The sequence below is a fragment of the Prionailurus bengalensis genome, chromosome B4 (assembly GCF_016509475.1).
Source record: "Prionailurus bengalensis isolate Pbe53 chromosome B4, Fcat_Pben_1.1_paternal_pri, whole genome shotgun sequence".
In the NCBI taxonomy this organism is placed as follows: Eukaryota; Metazoa; Chordata; class Mammalia; order Carnivora; family Felidae; genus Prionailurus; species Prionailurus bengalensis.
This window is the reverse complement of record NC_057358.1, coordinates 132601747-132626047: the sequence shown is the minus strand read 5'-3', so window position 1 is coordinate 132626047 and position 24301 is coordinate 132601747. Positions and strand designations below refer to the sequence as shown.

Below are 24301 nucleotides of genomic sequence, written 5' to 3'. Positions count from 1 at the left end.
GCTTAGGACTGGCCAAACCACGCCGCCGCGGAGCCCGGATCTAGAGGCCTCTGTCTTCAGAAGGAAATTTCGGCCGGCCCCGCCCTCCCGCCGCTCTGGGGTCCGCGCCCCGGCCCCGCCCGTCCCCCGTAGGAGGTGGGCCGCTTGGCCTCCGAGGTCGGCCCGCTTCTCATCTGCCCAACCGGGGCGTGTCGTTTCCGGCCTCTCAGGGTCGCCGGGAGCATTTAAAGAAACGCGTCTCGGTATTAAGATCTCGCTCCGCCCCAGTGCGAAGCAACACCGGCGCCAAATAAGTCCCGCGGGCCGGCTCCGCAGAACAGGAGCTCGCGGTCCGCGGCGGGTGGGGCGGGGCTCCATCGTAGGGCGGGGCCAGGGGGCGGGGCCGGCGGGGCGAGGGAGGCCCGGGAGGGAGGGGCGTGACCTGCCGGGCGCGAGCCGAGCCCCCGCCCCGCCCCCTCCTCGCGCGCTCGCTCGCTCGCTCGCTCGCGCAGAGGAAAACGTTGCGCAGGTTCAAAAATGGAACGTCGGCGGCGTGAGGGAGCGCGAGGGGGTGTGCGCGCGTGCGCGTGCGCGTGCGCGCCCGGGCGAGGGTGACGGGGTCCCCGCCGGCCCGAGCATCGCGCGCCTCAGCCGCGGCCCCGCAGCTCCGCCCCCGGCCCGGCCCGGCCCGGCCCCGGGCCCGCTCGCCCGCCGCCCCGCATGGAGCTGTCAGCCATCGGCGAGCAGGTGTTCGCGGTGGAGAGCATCCGGAAGAAGCGCGTGCGGAAGGTGAGGCTGCCTGGGGGCGGCTCCCAGGACCCCTGTGGGGTCCCCTGTTGTCCCCAGCACCGTCCCCTGCACGCTGGCGGCGAGGGGGAAAAGTGGGGCGGGGGGCCCAGGCAGCTCCGCGCTGCTGGGCTCGTCTCCCCAGTCCGTGCCTCAGTTTCCCCCGCCGCCTTGTAGGACGGAGTAGAATAAAAGTTGTCGCCCCAGCATCCTGGGGGCAGCTGAGCCCGCCAGAGCTGGAGAGTAGGATCAGACTGTAGGGATCCTGAACGCCATCCTTCCTCAACCTCCCCTCATTCTAAATAAGGGGAGATTGAGGCCCAAGTTGAGGAAAAGGCTTGCCTGGTGTGTTAGCGTCGGAGCTGGGTCTCGAACTCAAAACTCTCGATTCGGTACCGAGACCTTTGAAGTTGGAGGCGGAGCTTCAGCCTCCCGCCTCCGAAGACTAACTCTGGACTTCGACCTTTTCGGATCCCTTCTACCCCCACCTCGGTCTTTTTCCCGGTCTTCCAGCGCACACCTCTCTGTCTTCCCCACCCCAACTCTCAGCCCCGCCCGGCCAGGCTCAGTGAAGCCGCCTACGGCGCCGGGGCATCCTCTAAGCTCCTCCCCCTTCCCTTCGCCTCCCAAACAGACGCCCTGCAATTTAAGGAGGCATCTATTCCACTGGGTTCGGGTACCCGCGCCTCAGGGCTTGGCTTTGGCGGTCCGTACGTCCTGTGCACCTGTTTGCAGAGTGGTCGCCTCGCGCTGGAGGTTGGGGATGGAAGCCCTTGGGGAGAAAGTTCATCCTCTGGCAGTCACCAGCATCCCGTCCCCTCGTCTCCTCTCTGCAGCCCCTTGGGAGGCTTCAGTGGCAGGGCTGGGAGGGGTCTTAGAGATCGCCTTCTCCCTCCCGTTTGACAGAGGCAGAGACTCAGACCCAGGCGGAGGAAATGACCTGGTCAAGGTCACACAGCAAGCTAGAGATGGGGGGTAGAGCGGGAGCTCAAGTTGGCTCATTGCTAGCTCATCTTCTTTGGAGAGAGAAAACTCAGTCCCGGCATCTTGGGCCAAGGGTGAAGTTTGAGGTGGGGATTTTCTTTCCCCCAGCTCTGATGGGGTTGAAGTCTTGGGGCTGCCCTTCCGCCTCCTTCTCCCTTCTTCCAAGGTTTCCTCGATTTTAATTTATTCCACAAAGCCCAGTGTTTTCCATGCACTGCAGCCTAAGCAGATACAGCGGTTACCTTCCTTCTTCGTGGAGGGTGAGGAACATCGTTCCTTCAGCCTTCATTCTAAACATATTTTTCGAGGGCCTGTTATGTACCAGGCAGCATCCTCAGCCCCAGGGAAGACTGCATCCCTTCCTTCATGGAGCTGGCATTCTGGCAGAGGAGACACATAACGAACGAGGAAATACATGCAGATGTCCTCAAGTGGGGGCCCTGTGCTATGCAGGAAGAGAGGTGGAAGGTGGGAGAGCTGGCCTTAGCAAGGTCGGTCAGGGCAGGCCTCTTTGAGGAGGTGACACGTCTTGGTCTTAACGTTTCGGTGTGGATGGGTTTGGACTGGAAAGCCAGGCCCGGTCAGTGAGGAAGGGAGGGGTCAGGCTCTATTTTGTAACTACTAGAGATGTGACCACCACTTCTGAAGGTGGAGACTTTGTTAGTCTTCTCTGGGGTCCCACCAGGGTCTTTTGAGTTGAGAGTCCTAAAGTCTCTGGGGGTCACCTCTGGGCCGGAGGCATCCTCTCCCAGAGAGGGGGCTGGCTGGTGGGGCCAGCACCACGGGAAACACACCAGTGAGGAATTTTTCTAGGACCTGGAGAGTCTTCTGTTCTAAGAAGTTAAGACTTACGGTCTTAGCACTGGGACTCTGGACCCTGGATCTTTGGCGACACCTGCCCCATTTGGTCTTAGTTTCCCCATGGGTGACACGAGCTCTGAGCTTCTGCCGCAGGAGCCCCAGACGTGTTTGGGGCCAGATGTGCGCCTGTGCTTTCGCAGGAAGGACAGTCTAGGGGTGATCATGCAGCAGCCAAAGTTTGGGTGTCTCTGGGTTGGTGGGGGATCTTGTGGGAGGGGGCGTGTCCCTGGGCTGTGTATGTGTTGGGGGAACATCAGTGCACAGTAGGGGTTGGGCCTTACTGTCCCGGGAGTGGTGTTTGGGGCAGCCGTGTATCTCACTGTTTCTGTTCTTCTTTCTTCCCAGGGTAAAGTCGAATATCTGGTGAAATGGAAAGGATGGCCCCCAAAGTAAGGCTCCTGTGTGTGTGTGTGTGTGTGTGTGTGTGTGTGTGTGTGTCTGTCCGTGTGTCTGTGTGTCTGCCTACCTGTTCACCCTTCTCTATGCCTCTTGCCTCTCTCCTGCCTAGCTTTTAGCTAGCTGCTTTAGTAATGGGCCATTGGACCTTGGTTAAATCCTCTTCTTCTCTGGGTCTCAGTGTCCCCTCTGCCAGCTGAGGGGCTAGAAGGACATGAGGGCCAAGGTGGGCCCCAGCTCCTCTTCTCTCCTGCTCTTCTCTGGGTTGAGCTTCATCTACTGATTGCAGCCTCCCCTCCCCTCCTTCTGGCCTTTCCTGGCACCTGGGAGGTGAAGGCCCAGCGTCTTGGCTTCAGAGACGGCTGCTCGCCAGGTGGAGGCAGAACAAATACAGGCCGAGTGCGGGTTTGTGGGGCTGGATTAGGCATAGGCACGTCTAACCAGTGCAGCATGAGTCCTCAGTGCCATAGAGCTAGGGGCAGAGCCTGAGTCCCCTGTGCCTTTGGACAGCATTCTCCAGTCTACCAAGCAGGTTTCCATACAGCCTTGTGAAGCAGGTATGGTGGTGGTCTCTAAAGATGAGAAAGCTTGCTCAGAGAAGGTAAGCGCCTTGCCTTAGGTCCCACAGCAAGTGGAGGCAGAGGTGGGACTTGAACTGGGCCTCCCCGCTTGCGGATGTCTCCTCTGTGCCTCTTCCATCTTGGAGTTGGGGGACAGGGTGCTGGATCCAGGACTTCTCTCAGTGGCTCCACCTCTCCTGCTAAGGTCCAATCAGGAACCTTCTTAGTAGCCAATCACCTCCCAACAGGGCGGTGGGAGTGGGAGGGACTGAGCAAGTCGTGGGGCCTCTTCATTGGTCTGTGGGTGCCCTGCCTCCTTGCCCTCCTGGAAACCCCCTTGGCCCAGAGCCTCTGCTCTCTGTGCAGGGGGCTTTCTGCTGTGTTTATGTTGAGGGCTGAACTGGTATTGGATTCTAGGAGCATCATGGGAGCCTGGTGGGGAAACAGAGCAGAGGGGAATACAGCCTATGTCACCTGAGCTTCCCTTTCTACAAAACAGGCTCATTAGGCCAGGCCCTGCTCCCCTCTCCCAGGCTCCTTCACCTGGCGGGTGAAAGTCCTGGGCCCGTGTGTTCAGGGCACCCTGCAGGCGTCCTGAGGATTGGGGTCGGTGGCTGGCCCACCAGATAATGCGCTGGTTGGCTCCCGCTGCCCCTGCTGCCCCCTCCCCAACACCCCAGAACTGGAGGGGGATCCCCTGCTCCTCACGGCAGATGAGAGGTGGACTCATCGGGGTGAAGAAGCAGTTACGAGTTGAGGGGAAGCTAGAAAAGGAAGATTACTAGGGTCGGCCGCAGGAGCGCTGCTGACTCCCTGGGTGCACGCTCCCCACTCAGCTTGTGCGCCAGAAGGCACTGCACTGGGGCGTGGTCACCAGCCTGTTGGCCTTCACAGCACCGTTGGCTATTTTTCCTCCTCTGTCGACTCCCATCTTTTGAAAGATTTCCTTCTCTAAACAGAGGTACCTCTCAATGAAAAGTTCCTTCTTCCACTTTTTTATTTTATTTTATTATTATTATTATTTTATTTTTTTCCCCTTCTTCCACTTTTTAAATCCCAAACGGATATGTCTGCCTACCAGAGCTTCAGCCAGGAGAGAAGGGCCTGGCACTCCAAAGGCAGTCCCTCGTGCTTCTGCTGGCCTGAGCCCCTCACCCTGATGCCACTTGTTTCTTAACAGGCTGAGACCACCAGGGGGGGCCTTAATGCCTGCCTTTGGTGACTCCCCAAAGGTTCTGGGAGTCCTGTTTGACCAGATGACCTGGGGCACCCCTGACTCTCCTGCACATTGGTCCTGGGTTCCTGCCCTGGTTCACAGCCGTCCAGGTCCCCAACATGGTGGGGCCTGTGGTCCCTCATCTCCAGGTTGGAATAATGAGGCCTGTGTCACAGCATTGTTGTGAGGATTAGATGATGGAGATAAAGTACTGGTGCTTTCTCAGGTGACCAGGCACTTAGGAAATGTTTGTCGTTAACACAAAGTCAGACAGCTCAGCTTCTAGGTTTCCCTGCAGCCAGGAAAGGGATCTGGGAAATCCCATTCGCCACAAAAACTCAACATAGCCTTAGAAATGATTTGGGTCAGTCCTCAGGTGGGGAAACTGAGGCCCAAAGGGGGGATCATTACAAGAGTATAACTTCCAACCCCATGCCACCTGCTGTATCACCCCACTTGACTTGGGGGAAGACAGGTTCAGTCAGGGGGAGAGCAGGAGAACCCAGGCCGTTTTATAATCCACTGGGGCTTAGTCTCCTCTTCTCTGGGGGCCTTGCTTGGAGAAGAGGCTGAGAAAGAGGCTGGGGAGTGGGTAGTTGGGCAGGCCTGGGAGCCTTGGCTGGGGGGAGAGTCTGATTCTCCTGCTCAGCCGCACCTTCCTCGCCGTGGCCAAGGAGGCTTATGTTAATAACAGAAACCATGATTTAAACAAACACTCTGTGCCAGGCCCCTTTTAGGCCATTACATGCTTTGCCCATTTTCTCTCCCCAGCTGCAGACAAATGACTGCCCTTCATCCCCAGCAGATGGGGCAGAGGAGCTATCTTGTTTGTTCTGGAAGGTACTGCAAATTGCCCAGGGAGGGGCCAGGGGAACAGGGTGATGGATGTTAAGTCACCAGGTACAGGCTCTCTGGCCCACAGAGACTGTCAGATACCCCACTTATTTCAGCCTGCCCAGGACTGCTGTTCCCCTTTTGGGAATGCCTTCCTCCCTCCCTTCCTTCTTTTACCACTTGTGAATACTACCCCATCTTTTAGGGAGGACTGCCTCCATGGAGCTTTGGTAATGATATTGTCAGTGGGAACAGCAATAATCAGGCTGCTGGTCAGTAAGCACCTTGTCTGAGTCAGGTATTGGCCCATTTTTAATTGCCTCATGGCAACCTATTTTACAGATGGGGAAACAAATCCACAGCAGAGGAGGCCATGCCCAGGGTCATATACAGCTGGGATCATTTGAACTATGGTTTGCCTGACCCCAGAATTTGGGGACCTAGCCCCTGTGATACACAGTCAGCTCTGCCACAGGTGACTGAGGATCTTTTGTCCTTTGGTCTTTTGACTATTCAGTAAGAAGTGCCTAGGCTTTGGAGTGCCTAGGCAGACCAGGCTGCCTTTGAACCCTCGTTCTGTAGATTTACAAGCTGTGTGACCCAGGGCAAAGCCCTCAACCTCTGCACCTCCATTTCTCCACCTGTAAAATGGAGCCCTAGCCTCACAGGACCCTGGCAAGGCTGCCTGAGACCAGAAAAGTTTCACAGCAATGCCAGGGGCAGAGGAAGGGCGTCATCTCCTTCTAGCGCAGGGTTTGGGCAGCAGCAGCAGCAGCAGCAGAGTCCAGGATTGGGGCCTGGGAGGTTTTTGCACTTGCTTGGAACTGATTTCTTAACGAGTATTTGCTTTTATTATGTGTCACGCTGAACTAAGTGCTTCACGTGGCTTCGCACAACTAATTCTCACATTAGTCCCACTTCACGGATGAGTAACTGGAGGCCCCAGCGGCGGGCTTACTAGGCGCACCCGAGTCCGCCTCGCTGCTTCGTATTTTGGAGGGCTTTAAATGGGAGGGTGGGGGTACTAGGGCGGGCCTGGCTCTGGGGGGCCCCGCCCCCTGCACGGCGGGAGCCTGCGCAGCGGAGCCCAGGCGGGGCGGCCGCGAGCCTGTTTACCCGGACTCGGGGGGAGGGGGGGGAGGGGGCGGGGCGGTCGGTCACGTGGCCGTGTTTACCTCGGAGCCGGCGCGCGCCGTCCCCGCCCCCGCCCCTCATTGGCTGGCCTGGTAATCCGGGGCGCGCCCCTCGTGCGTGCGCGTTCACGGCGGCCCCCGCTGCAGGGGGCGGGGCGGAGCCAAGTGGGGCTCTCCGCCCCGCCCCGCGGAGCGCTCCGTTCCCGCCCAGCCCGCGCCCGCCCCCCTGCACGCCCCGCCCCGTCCCGCCCTGCGACCCGCAGACTCAGCTCCGTGGGATCTAGGCTGCGGGCCCCGCCGGCTGGGTGCTCATCTGCCCGCGCCCAGTTCTTCGCAAAGCGGGTTTGCCCTCGACGTGGTCTCTCTCTCCACATTGCGGAGCGGGGCTAATGGCCTCCACTTCATGGGACAGGGATGTTGGGGGAAGTGAGACGTAGCGCAGTCCCCCTCCTTTTTCTCTCGCGCAGCACGGAGCAGGACCTGGCCTGCTGCCTGGTCTGACCCTCTCCCATTGTTTCAGACCCCCAGCAGCCCCAGCCCAGTAACAATGTCCCCTGAATCCACTGACCCTTTCTGTGCACGTACTGTGTACGAGGCCCCCGTCAGACACAGGGCATGGTCAGTCGGGCACTGCCCCTCTCCCGAAGACATTACAGTCAGGCGGGGAGCCAGATGCAGTGACATGTGAGAGACCCAAAGGTAGAGGGTGGCCAAGATTCAACAGTTCCAACCTCAGACTGGTCACGTGCTGTCTCAGTGACCTTGGCAAGATGCTTACCCTCTGTGCCTCCGTTTCTTCGTCTTTAAGTGGGGTAACCTACCTCATAGGGGTTTTGTGAGGAATTGCGGAGTCCCTGGCAGTCGTGCTGTTACCATGATGGTGGTGATTCTTAAGATGAGGAAACTGAGGTTCAGAGGAGGTTGGGGACTTGCCAGGAACCACACAGCACCTCCATCAACAAAGAAATGGGCAGGGCAGTGGAGAAGTGGGCAGGACAGAGAGGACTAGAACACTGTAGGGATATTTTAACAGAGCAGAGAGGGTGAGGCAGAGGACAGAGGACACAGGAGGAACACAAAATTCCTCTTTTCTTGTTTCTAGTTACAGTTGGGGAAAGTCAACCTTTGTTTTGGGAGAGGAAGGTTTGGAGTCTTTGCCAGTCTCTGGTTGCTTACACTTTGGGCATTACTCCAACTACTAAAAAAAAAAAAAAAAAAAAAAAGTTTCACTTTTAGCATTTCTTCAGGGTGAGCAAAACTCTGCAGTGGTTTCTGTCACCTTTCCCAGAGCACCGAGGGACTGGGGCTGGGCTGGGCACCCTGGGGAGGGCTTACAGCCTGCCAACCAAGATACCAGCTGGGTTCATCAATAATTTTGGAAGTACCAAGTGCCCAGGCTGTGGCGAGCAGCAGGGAGGAGGCTGGGAGTGGGACAGCTTGGAGAGGATGTCAGGGGAAGCTACAAGGGCCTGGCTCCTAAAGGATGAGGAAGTGGTCACCGAGGGACTGGCCGTCAGGAGGAGAGCACAGCACGTACAAGGAAGGTGTCATTGTGCCTGATCAGGCTGGGCCTGTAACACTTGGGTAAGGGCTAGAAGGTCCTCAGGGCACAGACCTTTGTCGCTGAGTCCACAGAGTCTGACACGGGGCCCAACGCACAGTAGGTGCGCAGAGGCGTCCGTGGAAGGAAGGAGGAAGGGATTCTGTCCTTGGGTAGCTTGTTGTTCGAATCCGGATTGGACTGCTGGTGGGTATCAGTGTCCCAGGACAGTTGAAGGTGAAGGTTTTAGCTCGGCTGATTAGGAGGCAGGCCGAGGAGGGGCTGCCCCCAGCCTCTTTCTGCCTCCTAACACCTCCGTGACACTTCTCACCTCCCTTCTTACCCAGCGCAGCTGGGGGCCACCTGGGTCAGAATCCTAGTCCGTGGCTCTGGGGTTGTTTGTATGCATACGTGCGCACACATGAACACACACCTGTATTTATATGTTTGTATGTGTATTGTATGTTTGAGTATGTGTATGCATACACACATTTAGATTTGTGTTTTAAAACTTTTAGTTTTTTATGCACTGGCATGTGTTTATGGTGAACTATACTAGTTTTTCCATTCATGAAGTGATATAAAGTTGTTTTTTTTTTAATCTATGTTTTTAAGTAATCTCTACACCCAACATGGGACTCAAACTCACGACCCCGAGACCAAGAGTTGCATGTTCCTCTGACCGAGCCAGCCAGGCACCCCTCAAGTTTGATTTTAAAGTAAAATTATTAAACTAAAAAAATGATCTGCTTTAGGGCCACCTGGGCGGCTCAGTCAGTTAATCGTCCGACTCTTGATTTTGGCTCAGGTCATGATCTCGTGGTTCGTGAGTTCGAGCCCCGCTTGGGGCTCTGAGCTGACAGCGCAGAGCTTGCTTGGGATTCTTTTTCCTTCTCTCTTTCTCTGCTCCTCCCCGTCTCACACTCTGTCTCAAAAAGAATAAATAAATACACTTTAAAAAAAAAGTGATCTATTTGAAAGGCAGATATTAAGTAAATGATAGTGCATGTGGAACAAAGGTGGCTTGAGCTGTGGAACTGCTGAGCTCTGACTTCCAGATCTGTCCCAACAGGGGATGGTCTCTGGTGTGGGGGTGGTGGAAATACCAAGGGGCCTGCCGTGGCATCTCTGTGCCAGTCACTAGACATCTACCAAATTCCTGCTGCGTGCCGGGCCCGACAAGGGAACTTCAGACCTGGCCGTGAAGGTGCAGATGTGTACCGAGGAGGGAGGGAGTAGCTCCGCCCAGGCAGAGAGGGCCATGCTGGGGCCAGGGCTTGAGGACGGCTAGGGACAGCAAAAGGAATAGGCACGGAGCCCTTAGGTGAATGCATTAAGCAGCACGGGAGTTCTTTATGGTTGGGGAAATGGAGGCACAGAAATGTTGAGGAAATCCTTCAAGGTTGTGTGGCGAGCAAGGGCAGGGCTGGGATTTGAACCCAGCTGGTCTGGCTCTAGAGCCTCCGCTCTTGACCACATGCTCATGCCTCTCATCGGAAGGGAATCCTGGGAGAAGGACCCTGTGCTTCTGAGGTGAACACGAGGCCTAACTGGGAGTTAGACACACTTATTTAGAGGCTGATGTGATCGGTGCTCAGAATGAGGGCAGTCCTAGTGTCGTGGGAGCCTCCTGACCCAGCCTGGGCAGCCAGGAACAGCTCTCGGGAGTTGGTGACAAATTATGCTGGACCTGGGAAGGGGCAAAAGCCTGCCCCGCCCCTGCCCCCAGTGGGCCCAGGTGGAACTGCCGGAGCTCCTGTGAATGCCAGTGGGGAGCAGGGCCGCGTCTGACCTCTCATCTCTCTCCCCAGGTACAGCACATGGGAGCCAGAAGAGCACATCCTGGACCCCCGCCTGGTCATGGCCTATGAGGAGAAGTAAGGGGGCCTCAGCCTGCCGCTGGCTTGGCTCCGGATGAGGGTCATGGGCATGGGGGTCGGGGACTTGGTGGGGACAGCCTGGTCTAGTCTGCAGCTGGGGGTCCTGGGTCCCATTCCTGTCGCTGAGTGACGCTGGCCACTTCTCTAACCTCCCCAGGCCTCGGTCTCTCTGCTGTAAAATGGGCCATCTGTAATAATACCGGCCCCGGCTTCCCTAAAGTTGGGGTTTCAGTTGCTGCGAAGAGTGTAAAAATGCTTTTCACAGATGCCCTGTGTGAGGGGCACAGTATCAGTAATGCCCAGTCATGGCCTTGGGGACAGATCAGAGAGAGATTCTCCCACCAAGCGAAGGGAGGTCCGGTGAAGCCGGAGAAGGGCCAGGGACCATGGCTTTGGAGCAAGGACATCTGAGTTCTGGTCCATCCCACTTGGCCGCCTCCCAGCTCAGTGGCCCCGGGCAAAGCTCCCTTACCTCAGTCTCCCTTACCTGCCAGTGCTCTGCTCCGATTCCGAAGGTTGGTTAGCGATCGGCAGCTCCACCGGTGGGCAGTGAGGGCGCATCTCAGGGGGGAGCCTTTGACAAAATGTCGTTTCTCCTGATGTGGGGGCCTTTTGAGTCTCGCCATCCCCGTCTGCTGCATGAGCTCCAGCTTGACCAACCTCCCTGCCAGGAGGCAGCCCAAACCCTCCTGCCTCTTCCCTGGAGACCCTGCAGGGCGGGATCTTTTCATAAAATTGTTTTCATTTGGCCCTTCGCGGTAGCCTCCTGAGACAGGGATGAGGGTCTCATCGGATGGATGAGGAAACTGAGGCTCTGAGGAGCTGAGGAGCTTGTCCGGGTGTCTCGCAGCTGGGAAGCAGCCCGCCTAGGACTTAACCCAGGGCTTCTGACTCCAAGTCAGATGCCCTTCCTCTGGCCCCCCTTGCCCTCTTCCCATGGCTTCTCCCCCAGGACGTTTCCTGTTGCCGATTCCAAGGACCTTCCATGGTTCTTTCCTTTAAAAATCAGGGTGTCCCTGTCCCTCAGCTTCTTTCTTGCCCCTGGGTGCTTGGGAAAATCCTGTGGAATGTCCCGGACTGTAGCGAGGAGAGTGCCGGGCAGGTGCCCAAGTCCTGGGTTAGCATCCGAGCTCTGCTACTCGCCAGCTGTGTGGCGATGGGCAAGGCCTTTTCCTCTTGGAGCCTCATCTTCCCCATTTGTGAAGTGGGGATAAGAGTGCCGATCTCATGGGGCTCTCATGGGGACCAAGGTTTCTGAAAGCACTTTGTAGGCCAGTAAGTGTGGGCACACGTGTGTGAATTATCTTCCCGATGGTAACTAAGGGTCGTTCGTTCATTTGTGCAACAGGTATTGAGGTTCCGCTGTGTGCCAGATACTATTCCAGGTGTCTGGGGACACAGCAAGGAACGAAACCAACAGACAACCCCATTTTCATGGGGCTCCAGTGCAGAGACTGGCAATAAAAAACCATCCAAAAAAAAACAAACCCGTATACAGTATCAGATGGTCATAACTGCTGCAAAGACAGGGTTGGGGGCAGAGAGAGGGGATAGGTAGGGGTGCAGGGGTCAGTGGGGGGTTAGGTGGGGGGTGTGACCAGAGACCCGGATTAAGCGAGGGATTGAGCCCAGTGAGTATTTTAGAGGACATCCCAGGTAAAGAGAACAACCAGTACAAAGACCCCGGGGTGAGAGCCGGTGTTTAAGGAACAGCACGGAGGCCAGCGTGGCCGTGAGTGTGGCTGGCTGGGGTGATGTGAGCCGGGTAAGGTGTGGGAGATGAGGCAGGAATGGGGCAGCTGAGGGAATGGGGGGCGCAGCTCAGGGAGGGCCATGTAGGTCCTGGTGCAAGATCCGGATGTTATTTTGAGTGAGTCAGGAAAGTCAATAGTTAAGGAACAAACGAAGAGCTTGTACAGACCCACTGTGTGACTTTCAGCCGACTTCTCTCTCAGTCTTGGTGAAAAGGAGGTGAAAGGGATGATGTCCATTGAACACCTGCTCTGCAGGGTTTTAAAGAGACTCAGAGGGAGCCTGGCAAGGGGGCTCTTTTGGGGAGTCCCGCCCGCAGGGAGAGGCCGAGAGGGTACGAGTCCTAAGTCGCCACAGCCCTACAGCACTGGCCATTGATGGGTAGGAGCCAAGGCTGGCAGAAACCAGGCCCTGGGTGGTAAGGACTGGATAGAATGGACCTCTCCCCCTTCACACACGCACGTGCACACACTCACACACACGCACGCACGCACGCTGCAGATTGGAAACCCGGATCGTGTGGCCTGGGCTCCAGGCCGCCCTGGGGGCCCTGATTGGACCCTGGGCCTGACCCTCACTAGGCCTGGAGCCCGGAGCTCAGCGGCAGAAGTTGTCAGAATTTTGACATGGGGCAAGTCATTTAGTGTCTTTGTGCCTCAGTTTCCACAACTATAAAATGAGGCTGGTAATAGTGGCTCCCTCACAGGGGGGCCTTAGGTAGAGCAGTGCCTTGTGCAGAGCGTCCGGTACGTGATGATCATACGCCACACTTACCTAACGTCACAAACACGCTCCCATCATTATTCTTTTCCCCTAAGGCCCTTCCCTTTCCCCCTGTCTACTTCCTCCTCCTCTTCCTCTCTTCTTTTTTTCCCTTCCTCCTCCACCTCACTTTATCATTTTAGCTTTTTCTCTCCCCTATTTCGATAAATCCCAGGGACCCCTCTTGCTTCTCCCAGGAGCCCTGGTGGCCGGCTGAGAAGCGACCACTCGCTCCAGACGAGGACACTGAGGTCCAGAGGGGAAGCGACCGGCCAAGGTCTCCCGTGGATCAGGGGAGAGCTGGGCCTGGAACAGGGTGTCCTGGTGCCCAGCACCAGCTTCCGAGAGAAGATTCTCACCCTTAAAGGCTGGCAGGTCCCTCCTGGCAGCCGAGCGGCTGGTATCACAGCGCCTTGGCTGCTGCTTTCAGACGCCGGCTCCGGGGCCCCGGGGCAGACCTGCTGCGGCCAAGCGCACAGGCAGGGAGGGAGGGCCCCACACGAGGTGCGTCTCCCCAGCACCTCTGGAGACAGCAGACAGCTGCTGCCCCGAGGAGGGCTGGCGGTGGAACAGCTGCCTGGGACTCGCCGGTTTTGCTGAGCTCAGATGGAGAGACCGCCCCGGGTCACACAGCCCGCAGCGGGAAGGGGGCACGCTCCCGGCCCCCGCATTCTCTCTCCTGCCCACATGGCCTCTGCAGTGGGGGCTAGCTATAGAAAGTGGGATGGAATGAAATGAAAAGGTGGAATGAAAATGGCTTTGAAGCTGTTGCTGGAGTCTCTGTTGCGATGTCTCGCATGTGTCCCGTGTGACTTTGTACACATCCTTGGGTTGTGTGTGTGTTTGTGCAGGTGGGTTGTGGGGAGGGCACCCAGCAGAGAACCTGGCATCCACCAGGGACTCCGAACAGGCGAGCTTTCCTCCCTTTCCCCAACCAGATGATACAGTGAGGGCCTGTCCTCTCCACCAGGTTCATGCAGATCCCAAACGGGGGGACATCTGGGCAGGGCTTCGCTTACAGAAGGACCGTGCCCGTGCTCATCAGCCCCCCTGGGACGTCTGAGGCAAATTTGATTGGCAGGTTTCTATACAACTCTCCTGAGGGTGGAAACTGTTTTGTTTTGGAGGGTGTTCCCAGTGGCGTGCAGAGCGGGGCTCTGGCTTGACCTTGGAGCCCGGTAAAGACACGCCTGCTTTTGGAGATGTCGCCCGCGTCCCTCCTCAGCATTAGGACCGGTGGCTGTGCCCTCCCCTTTTGTCAGAGGGGAAGACCGAGGCCCTGGGATATGAACGTGGGACCCCACTGTTACGGTCTAACGAGGGCAATGGGGAGGAGTCCCTACTCCGGGGTCGGGGGGTGGCCTGTGGTGGGTGCCCCCCTTCCCCATAGACAGCGGACGGCTGGGCGGAGCGGATGCTTTCCTTTCCCTTAAATGTCACCAGTGTTTGCTTTCCTTCTGCCATCTGCTTTGCACCCCAGGGAGGAGAGAGACCGAGCGTCGGGGTATAGGAAGAGAGGTCCGAAACCCAAGCGGCTTCTGCTGCAGGTAACGCCACCAGCCTTGGTGCCCACCCACAGGCCCCCCCCTTGCTCCTCCTACCAGCCTCCCCCACCCCATGCATTTGCACCAGCCAGTGGAGCCGAACCACTTAACCTCTTTGCTCTGCCCAGGGCACGGGGGTGGGGTGGGGTGGGGGGGTGGGGACTTAGTGGGTCTGTCTCCACAGGGGGAGGTGGGGAAGGAAAACAGCCTGGGCGGGAGGTGCTGTGGGTACAGGGGAAGATGGGTCTATGTCTGGTGGGAGCCTAGACTTTTGAAAGCTTAGAATCTTGTAAATTAGCCTTCATCACTCAAAGTCACCAGAACACAAGATTGTAACATTGGAGAACCTCAGACACATACACGTTAGAACTGAGGAAACGTGGGAGCCTGGGATTTTAGAATCCAAGAAAAGGACACTCAGAATTTGGAGACCGTAGTCTTGAAATGTCCTAGAAATGTGTCGTTTTTGAGTGAGAAGAAACCTATGGGGCCCCCTTTTCCAATCCTCTGCCACAGGCAGGGGGGTTGTGTCTAGACTCTGGGACACCCCAAGTTACCCAGGTCTTGGGGCCACTTTGCTGACATCACTGGTCTGCTTAGAACGCGGGTGAAGTTTGAAGTGATGTGGCTGTGTGATTTGAGGCAGGTCTCTCTGCCTCTCTGAGCTCGAGCGTTCTCTGTAAAATTGGGGTGATCAGCGTACCTGCTCTCCTTAAGTGAATAAGGTTCACCCGGGTATTTGAAGCCAAAAATAAGGCTTCTTGGTCCCCACGCAGGGTGAGGAGACACGTCCAGTCTCCTGCCCACCCTTGATTAGAGATCACCTGGGACTTTTGCCAGATAAGGTGGGATTCCCTTCATGCGATGGGTATTTTCACAGGGTTTGGTGTGAATTGGGTCCCAGGAAGGAAAGTAGCAAACTAGCCCCGAACTTAGCAACTTAGAGCAATAAACACTTAGTACCTCATCCAGTCCCGGTGGGTCAGGAAGTCAGGGGTCCTGTGGCTGGTTTCTTAGTGATTTCTAGTTCAGGTTACGGTCACGATGTCAGCCAGGGCGCACTCATCTGGAGGTTTGACCGGGGCTGGACCATCGGTCAGCTGCTCGCGTGCCAGCAGGTCAGCACGGGATGTTGACAAGAGGCCTGGTACTTTCCAAGGGCTCCCGGGTGGCCTTGCAGCGTGGCCACTAGCTTCCCCCAGAGTGGATGATGTGAGAAAGAGAGAGCACGAGGAAGGTGGGAGCACAGGGTCTTTACTGACTTAGCCTTGGAGGTCCCAACCCACAGTGCCCAGGGTTCCAGGGGACTGCCCATGGCTGTGAATTCCCCGAGGCGGGCATCGTTGGGGCGGTCTCAGAGGCTGGCCACTCTTTTCTTCGTCGTCTCACTGACAAAGAAACCGAGGCTCGGGGAGGCCGGTAGTTTACCCAGAGCTGGATTCAAACCCAGGTCTGGCCCTGGGTGCTCCTGGACGGCTGTGGGCAGCCGCAGGTTCTCGCTCTGGGCAGCAGGAGGGAGGAGCTTACTGGGCTCGTGATGGTCTGTGAGCCGGGCCGAAGGAGCAGGTTTTGGTAAAGCTGCCATCGGATAAGCCCTCCCGGCATGGCAGTGTTGTCCCGATCTCCGCCTGGTCGGCCCTCCTCCTGTCCCATAACCACCCATGCCCCATGCCGTGTGACGGGCATTAGTGGGCAGCACTGGCGAATGGAGCCTGCGCATGTGGGCTTTGCTCCCAACTGGGAGATGTTTGACCGGCAGGCCCCATCTGAGGGCCTCGCTCTCCGTGGAGACTCTTGGCCCCTGGTGACAGGTGGCAGCAGAAGGTACCTTCCCAGCGTGATCCACGCCTTCCCGACGCCTTAGCACCAGGGATCTCTCGTGGATTTGTCTAAATTTCTGCCAAAGTCAATTAGTCAAATCCCCGGAGTACAAAAATCCAGCCCTTGCGTGGCGGGAGAACGTGCCCTCCGGCCCCATTTTCACGAGAGTGAGACGGGGCATCGGCAGGGGGCTGGGCCCGCGCCGCTCAGGGGGAGGAGCACCTGGAGCGCCTGTAGGCTGCTGGCAGAGCACTGTCCCTGTGGCCGCGTGACCGTGCACCCAGTGCCGCGTGCGCCCCTGGTTACTTGCCCCGGGAGCCTTAGGGCCTCCATCTCACACCATCTCCTCGACAGCCTGGCTGTTTCGGCTTTGGGGGTCCTTTAGTAAGCAGAAGTGCCTTTCCTGTGATGAAGAAGAACTTCGTTTGTCTGCTTCACGAACCGAGATTTGGTTTTTCTTGGTCGATGTTCAGTCTGTACCTCTTGTACGCTCCTCTGCTGTGCACCAGAGTAATCTTCCCTGCAGCCCCCCATCCCGGCGCCACCTACAACCCCCTGGGGAGATGAGGCTGCCCCGTGGGGCCAGGATGAGTGGCTGTACCCGGCCAGGGCTGGGGCTGGGCTGCTCGGGGCTGGCTTTCTGGGCCGGGGTGGGGGTCGGGGTGATGGCCGGCTCCGGGCCACGGAACGCAGGGAAGGGCACTCCAGGCGGTGGGGGGGGGGGGGGAACGGCATGAGCAAAGGCGCGGCAGTGGCGGGGAGGGCAGGGCTGACCCGCCGTGCCCTGGCTTGCCCCCGCAGCGGCTGTACAGCATGGACCTGCGGAGCTCCCACAAGGCCAAGGGCAAGGAGAAGCTGTGCTTCTCCCTGACGCGCCCACTCGGCAGCGGGAGCCCTGAGGGGGTGGTCAAGGCAGGGGCGCCCGAGCTGGTGGACAAGGGCCCCTTGGTGCCCACCCTGCCCTTCCCGCTCCGCAAGCCGCGCAAGGCCCACAAGTACCTGCGGCTCTCACGCAAGAAGTTCCCGCCCCGCGGGCCCGACCTGGAGAGTCACAGCCATCCACGGGAGCTCTTCCTGCAGGAGCCAGCAGCCCCGGACGTCCTGCAGGCGGCCAGCGAGTGGGAGCCTGCTGAGCAGCCCCCCGAGGAGGAGGGTAAGGTGGCCAGGCCCCGAGGCCCAGTCCCAGAGCCCCTCAGAGCTGGAAAGTCCCCGCGAGTCATCAGGTTCAGCTGCCGTAAGGCCCAGAGAGGTCCCGGCTCAGCCTGGTCCCCCTCCTCCCGTGGTCCCACTGTGGGTGAACTGGTCCAGGCAGGGAAGATAAATGTAGTGGCGTCCTCCCGTGTGTCCAGCCTTGAGCTAGGCCCCGACCTGGCCGCGGACGTGGAGGGGGACCCGGTGCTGGGCTGGTGGGGGTCTGCATGCCGCCTCCCGCTCCCACCTTTCCTACGCTGTCGTCAACGCTGTCCCCCATCTCTCTGCCTTTCTCTCCCGTGGCTGCCGCAGATGCAGACCTGGCCGAGGGGCCCCCTCCTTGGACTCCCGTGCTCCCCCCGAGCGAAGTGACAGTGACCGATATCACCGCCAATTCCGTCACCGTCACCTTCCGCGAGGCCCAGGCGGCTGAAGGTTTCTTCCGGGACCGCGGCGGGAAGTTCTGAGTCACCGTTTTTACTCTTCGTAAACTGTTTGCTTTTGGGCTTGGGGTGGGGACTTCCAGAGATGGGGAGGGGTTGGGGGCGGGGTAATTATTTTATTTAAAAATATATGGAACAGGAGAAGGGGGGGAAGATCCTGACACTTTCCCGCCACCTCGCCCCTTTCTCTGCGTGTGATGTTTACAGAAAGGCTCGGTGGTCTGTCTGGGGGGCTGGGGAGGCCCGGCATCGCTCTGTCGGTCAGGGTGCCATCTCTGGGCCCCCCACCCCCGGATGCCTCCACCACCAGTGTTCTCTAGAGACGCAGCAGCTGGTCCCAGGAACCAAAGGAGAACGGGAAGGCCCAAACCCTCTCCCTTGAGCCACCCCCTCCCGCCTTTTTGGTTGGTTTCCCTTTTCCGTTTTGGGGGCGGCGGGTGGGGGTGGGTCGCTGTGTGTCACTTTCCACCCCAGCTTTGTGGTGGGATACGGAGGCTGGCTTTGGCCAAAAAGGACTGGGTCAAAATGAGGGGGCAGGAGGAAGGCTTTGAGGTTGCTGGGGTGCGTTCCAGACCCTTCAGAGAGGTCTTCCCCTGGGGGTGGCTGCCCGCCGAGCCCCTTCTCCGGGGAGCTCCCCCACCCGCATCGCCTGACCCGTGAGGTGGGCGCACCCGGCCCCGTGCCCTCGCGACCACGCGCGCTGCCTGCAGGCGTGGGCCGTGGGCCTTGCAAATCTCCTGTTCAGAAACCCTGACCTGGGGAATGCGGGGCGATTCGCAGCACCTGAGAACTTGGCGGCGGCACCCCACCCTTAACCACCCTTGTACAGCACATCGTGTGACGGGCTCTGTCCCAACTCCGTTTGCTCACAGCTGTCAGCAGAGGGCAGGATGGCCTCCTATGCTCCCAGCACACAGTGGGGTTTTGTGGCTTCACCTGGCCGGCCACAGGTGTGCACGTGTCTGTGCAGGTGCGCCGTGGGTCAGCACTGGCTCTGAGGCACTTGGGCCCTGTCCTTCTTCCCCGAGGGGCTCTTGTTTTCTCTGACTCAGGTGACTTTTCAACCCTACCCACTCCTCTCTTTTTCTGCCCTCCCAGAGAGGGAGGGAGCGTCCCGTCACCTTCTCAGGGCAGCCTTCAACTCCCGAAACTCTCCCTCCTCCCATTCCGTGTCCCCTTCCCATTCGTCCGAAAGGCCACAGCCGGGAGTGACCTAGTTTTCCTTTTGGGGGGACCTCTGCCGTGTCTCTCTGCCGTCTGGCTGCGGTGGACGGTGGGCCAGGCTGTGTGTAAGCCCCGGGCCCACCCGGCAAGGGGCTGTGGCTGCCAGGAGGAGGGGCCCTCGGTTCCTGGTTTGTGCAAATGTGCCCCGAGGGCGAGTGGCTTCCCAGGTGATGAGGAGCGTCCTCTCCCTCTCTCCCCTGCCCCAGCCCTGTAAGGGAGAAAAAGCCAGATGGCAGGGGCGGGCGGGGGGGGGGGCGCCAGGGGAGCAAAGGTAAAAGGCTGGCTCCCTCTCCCTTTCCCCCATCATCTGAGTGGGGGCGCTTGGGGGGGGCCTGCCCGCCCTCTCCCAGGGTTCTCTCCCCACTCTGCTTTGTCCTGAGGAAGTCAGCAGAACCCTGCTGAGGCAAGGATAGGGCGGTTCTTCCCCCAGACCCCTTCTCCCCAAGTTCCCAAACCAAAGACAGCCTGTACCCCATTTTTGTTTGGGGTGCCCTGCTGGCAAGATTCCTAAATCCCTGAGTCTCTCTCTCCCCTCCCTCCTTAATCCTTCGTCGTCCAGGGTCAATTCAGTGCTTCCATTGGGGGGCGGTCCCCTCTGGTGGTTCCTCCCAGCCTGGGAAGTTGACTCTAGAGGAGTATGTGGGGGTGGACCAGGGAAGGAGGGGCAGCTGGACACCTCCACCCTGCCCAGCTGGGAGACCCTGGCTCGGGGAAGGGCAGTTTGGAATTAGGGGGGGGGGGTGTCTCCCAGGACAGGGGCTCCCAACAGATGTGAGGGTGGTGGGGAGGGTGGCCGGGGGTGGGGGTCTGTCTGATTGAATGCCGTCGCCCTTGGCTTTGGGACCCGGCTGGTGGCTTGCAATAGAAGGAACCCCCCCCTCCCCCAGGGGACATGGGACCTCTTCCTGCCTCATGGACACTTTGAAAGAGCTGTTTGTGCAATTAGCAGGCCTGGAGATTTGGGGGGCTCTTTGTGGACGGCTGATGTTGTGTCTGCTGCAGCAAAATGCTTCTTGCCCCTTCCTCAGCATCCCGCGTCTCAGAGAGGGCAGAACCCTGGGAGCCGGGGCTCCCCGCGGCTCCCTGGGATGGAGACCTCTATGAGGGGCTGGGTGCGGCCTGGCAGGCCTCTTCCCGGCCCTGAGCGTCCCAGTGGGGCCTGGGACACTGAGCTCCCACCCCACCCCTCCCCAGAAGGCCAGTACTTGCAGGGGTGGGGGTTCTTAGAAAGAGATGGACCCCCTGTCTTCCCCCCCTCCAGCCCCCACCCATTTCGAATGTAGAGAGCCCGGTCGGTACTTTCCTCTTGCTGTGGGATGGGGCGAGGAGAGGATTCCTCCACCCCCCCCACACGGCCACTTGTGATGCCCAGCCGAGCCCTGTCATCCCTCCGGGGTGATGATCCCCTTGCTGACTCCCCTCCTGCGGGGGCCGCCATGCCCGTGTAAGGTGGCTTAGCTTTGCTTTGTAAGTGGCCAGCCCGGCCTCCGCGTCTCAGCACAGGAACGCTGCCTTTGCGCGGAATGAGGGTCGAGCTTTGTTCAGACGACGTGAATGTATTTGGGAGGGTTGGGGGTGTGAGTTGATTCCAAGCACATGCCTTTTCCGAGTGAGTGTGTGCTGGGAGGGCTAGAGCGGACGCAGAGCGCGGTTTATTTTTGTACTGATATTGGTAAGAGACTGTATAGCATCTATTTATTTAGATGATTTATCTGGTAAATGAGGCAAAAAAAATTATTAAAAATACATTAAAGATGATTTTGAAAAAAAAAAAAAAAAAAAAGCTCTTGCATTCGAGCCTTCGTTTTCGGCGGAGTCACAGCTGGGCCGAGGAAGGAGCTCCAGCCCCCAGGGATTTAGGTCCCAGGTCTGCCATTTGCTGACCGTGATCTTGGACATTTTCTGAGCCCTCCAGACGCACAGCAGGATTACTTTGGGTGGGGGTGGGAAAGTGGTTGGGGACTGGAGGCTGGAGCATAGATGGGCAGGCGCCCACCATTAGGGTCCCTCCAGGGTGTCATCAGAGGCCGGGATCCCTTCACCTTTTCTCTGCTTCCTGCCAAGAATGTTCTTTTCTAGAACCCAGGGGTGGTCCATATCCCGAGTCCCTGCAGTTGCAGGTTCTGGAACCCTGAACTCTCATGGGCTGATGCTCACCTAGCGTTCAGCTAAGCTCGGCACACCTGTCTGGGCCCAGAAAGTGGCGGTCAGAGCAAACATTAGTGGGGGCTGGGAGGGTCCGCTACCCTCCTCTGCATTTAGGCTCATGCTGGGCTCAGGGTAGAGACCGAACAGGAGCGTGCAGGACTGGTAACAGAGAACAGGTAAGAGTCAACTTGTGTCCCAACCCTCCCAGTGGCCGCCCAGGTGGGGAGTGGTGGTGCCCACGGCCACGGATGTGTCAGGGAAAGAGGGAGAACGGATCGGCCGGCGATAGACTTAGGTGATAGAATTACCAAGACTTGGGAACGATTTGGCGTGAGGGCGGGCGAGGGAGGCGTCACGATGATGCCCCGGTTTCCTGTTTGGACAACTGGGTAGATGGTGGTTCTTCGTGTGGGTGGAGGCTAGAGGAGGAGAAGCAGGTTTGGAGGTGCCTTGGTCACCCCCAGAAGCAGAGCCCAAGACAGGGGTTTTATTTGGGAAGTGATCCAAGGGGTAGGGGTGAGGGGGGTAGAGTGGGTCAGGGAAGGAGGAGAAGCCGCAATGAGGTGGGCTATTGAGGTCACCATTATGGCAACTACCATGTCGTTCCACCTGAGGTCACCCCAGAAGGACACACGTGTCGCCCAGAGTCGCCCATTCCCGAAGGATGAGGGCCGGGAGCATTATTCCCTGAGCGCTGGTCAAGGTTGCCCCAGGGTTTGCGAACCCAGACCCCAACTTCCAAGATTTGCACATGTCGGCGGCCACCGTCCATTATCCCATCTGTCTTATTGGAAGAGCCTGGGGCAGAAAGTGGAGACGCGCTGCCAGTCTAATTGCATATGGAACCGTCCCCTTCCACAGCTGACCCAGAGCCGAGGCCAAGTGTGCCCGGGGGGCCACTAAAGGCGTCTGACACGACCCACACCTCACACCGCTCCTCTGTGCGTTCGCCACACAAATTCACTCTTGTGGAGTCTTCCAGGCGGTGGCCAGTTACACTCTCTAAACAAAGACTTAGCAGCGAGAGTCCTCGGTGCCATAGCCAACCCCAAGCCTGTGTCTGACCCTCACCATCTCCCTCACTCAGCCCGAGTTCCCATTGGTCCAGGCTGTCTGCCCGGTGGGGTGACCCAGCCTCTTGTCCACGAAGAGTCTGAGTCCTTGTCGACTCGTCTTTGTCAGATCAGCTGAATTTGCCGCAAGTGCCCGTTTAAAGTCGCCACCGGGCACCGAGAGATGCCTCAGTGACCTCTCTACCCGCAGCATGTGGCGGTGACCCTGGCATCTTGGGTAAGCAAGGTCAGTTCGCCACATCAGTTAAGTAACCACGCTTTTCGCCAAAGTGACCGGTTGGTACTTGTAGCTTCCGAGGAATTCCTTACCCTGTGCCGGAAACCAGGTCGACCTCTGATTGACCAGGGTCTACACTGCCGCAGTGGGGAGGACCAGTGTAGCGTCTGCCCCTCGGCTCTCCCTGGACACAGCACTGTTGGTGTCTACACTAGGTCCTGGCGGGCAATGGCCCAGCTCTGCAGGGTGATGGTGGCGGTGATGGGATGGATGGGTGGTGTGGGCAGAGAAGACAAACCCTCATCGCGCGTTGGTGTCCGATCTGCTAAGCGCGAACTGCCGACTTCTCCAGCAGGGAAGGAAGCGAGTGTAATCGAAGGGTCATCAACCCTTGCCACGAAGGGTCCGGCCGATCTCCTTGAAGGATGATGCCATATCGAGGGCGAACCCTCGGCACCTGCCTCTGACAGGTTGGCCATTCATCAGCGATGGGAACTAGCCTCGGGACAACTTTGTGAAAGGAAGCCCGGGCGGCCAGGCCACGCACACCCTCCGTGTCACACCCACTATGGTCATTCCACTGGCGGGCTTACTGTGCAGGCACCGGCTGTCAAGGGCAGAGGCTGGCTGTCGTCCCCTGTCAGATGGATAGATGGCTCACCCTGTCCTTCTTGTGAGATCCTCTCTGCGGCGAGTGCTCTCCAATGGGCACACATCCAGCGGCGCACGAGAGAAGAATGAGGCACGAACAAGTCAGGGGCAAGAGAAAGGGAGCAGGGGTCGGCAGTTGGAAGGACAGTCACCCCGCACGGCTCCTCATTCCCATATTTATCGGGAAAGTGCGAACCATCAACAAAAAGACTTCAAGATTCACTACAGCGTTCAAAGAGCCTTCTCGGGAGAAGGACAGAACTCGCTTAAGCGCGTGGCGGGAGTCATCTAGGGTCGAGCGAGCACAATCAAAGACCCCGATCGGATCCGTGGCAGGTGGTCGTGGTCTCTGAGGAAGCGGAGAAGTACAGACCAAAGAGGCAGGCGGCGGGTCCACCTTGAGCAGGTCTCCCAGCTGCTCGGCTTCGCGACGTACATCGGCCGCCTCTCCAGAGAGACCTTCCAATATACATTTTCTCAAGGCTCTAATATTTCTGGCATAGCTCTGTGTGGTGTTTTTCTCCAATCATCACGTTGTGGTGACGGGCCGTCACCATGTGCCCCCTTCAGGGGAGACCAGGGTCAGATGTCAGAAATCCATCCCCAAATTTCCACCAACCCGAGCCTTCCGACCCCTGCCTGGCAACTATGCCCAGGCGGGTTTTAGCACCTGTTGCGGTCACCTGTAGAGGCAAATGAGCCCCACCCCCCCCCTCCCAAATTTGGTTCAGATGTTGAGATTCATGCCACACACACACACACACACACCCCAGAAGGGTGTGGAACTACCGATTACATGCATAATTGAGATCTCTGGGGAGAGTGGGGACGGGGTGTCTCTCAGGCGGACCCAGAATGACCTGAGAGGAGAGTGTCCCGGGTTTTCTCGCTGTTGGGACGGCGGGCCGGGGCCAAGCTCCCCGGTACCGGCCGGGTTTGAATCTTTTGCCCAGATGTAGGCTTAAAAGCTGGCAACAGTTAAACACCAAGATGGGGATTCAGGTCCCTCCCGACAGCATCTCCATCCCACAGTAGGCCGTCAGGGCCAGGCTTCGCGGGCCTTGGCCGTGCCCCGGCGCTGTCACCAGGTGTCCTTGTCGGCTGGGGAGATCCTGCGGCCTGGGGACGCTCTCACGCCGACATCTTCTCCTGTACGGTTTATTCGCGGCACTAAGTCTCAAACCCTCCAGTCCAGCCCCGCGTTGCGCACTGCGCATTCCTGCTCCGCTGTGTCCGCAGCTGCCCCGGCTCCTGGGAGCGAGTTGACAATTTCCTCCCGGGGAGGGAGCGTGTTTCCCTGCTTGGT

General features: G+C 58.4%; 1 protein-coding gene across 2 annotated transcripts; it reads left to right on the top strand.

The window, feature by feature from the left end:
* Positions 1–492: 492 nt before the first annotated feature.
* CBX7 (chromobox 7) lies at positions 493–20424 on the top strand. Of its 2 annotated transcripts, none has more exons than XM_043562616.1 (6): positions 493–768; positions 2956–2999; positions 10101–10166; positions 14164–14230; positions 16850–17201; positions 17552–20424. In XM_043562616.1, the coding sequence occupies exons 1-6, from the start codon at positions 700–702 to the stop codon at positions 17704–17706; spliced, it is 753 nt and encodes a 250-aa protein (XP_043418551.1). In that variant the 5' UTR covers positions 493–699; the 3' UTR covers positions 17707–20424. The 2 variants fall into 2 exon arrangements, with proteins under 2 accessions (XP_043418551.1, XP_043418552.1); XM_043562617.1 differs by having other exon boundaries at positions 495–768; positions 17129–17201.
* The last annotated feature ends 3877 nt before the right edge of the window (positions 20425–24301 follow it).

Bases quoted from the DNA above. Each gene is read 5' to 3' on its own strand.
- CBX7 (XM_043562616.1), top strand. From the start codon at position 700: ATGGAGCTGTCAGCCATCGGCGAGCAGGTGTTCGCGGTGGAGAGCATC. The intron at 3,000-10,100 runs GTAAGGCTCCTG...CTCTCTCCCCAG, and splicing joins TGGAAAGGATGGCCCCCAAA to GTACAGCACATGGGAGCCAG. The intron at 14,231-16,849 runs GTAACGCCACCA...TTGCCCCCGCAG, and splicing joins CCAAGCGGCTTCTGCTGCAG to CGGCTGTACAGCATGGACCT.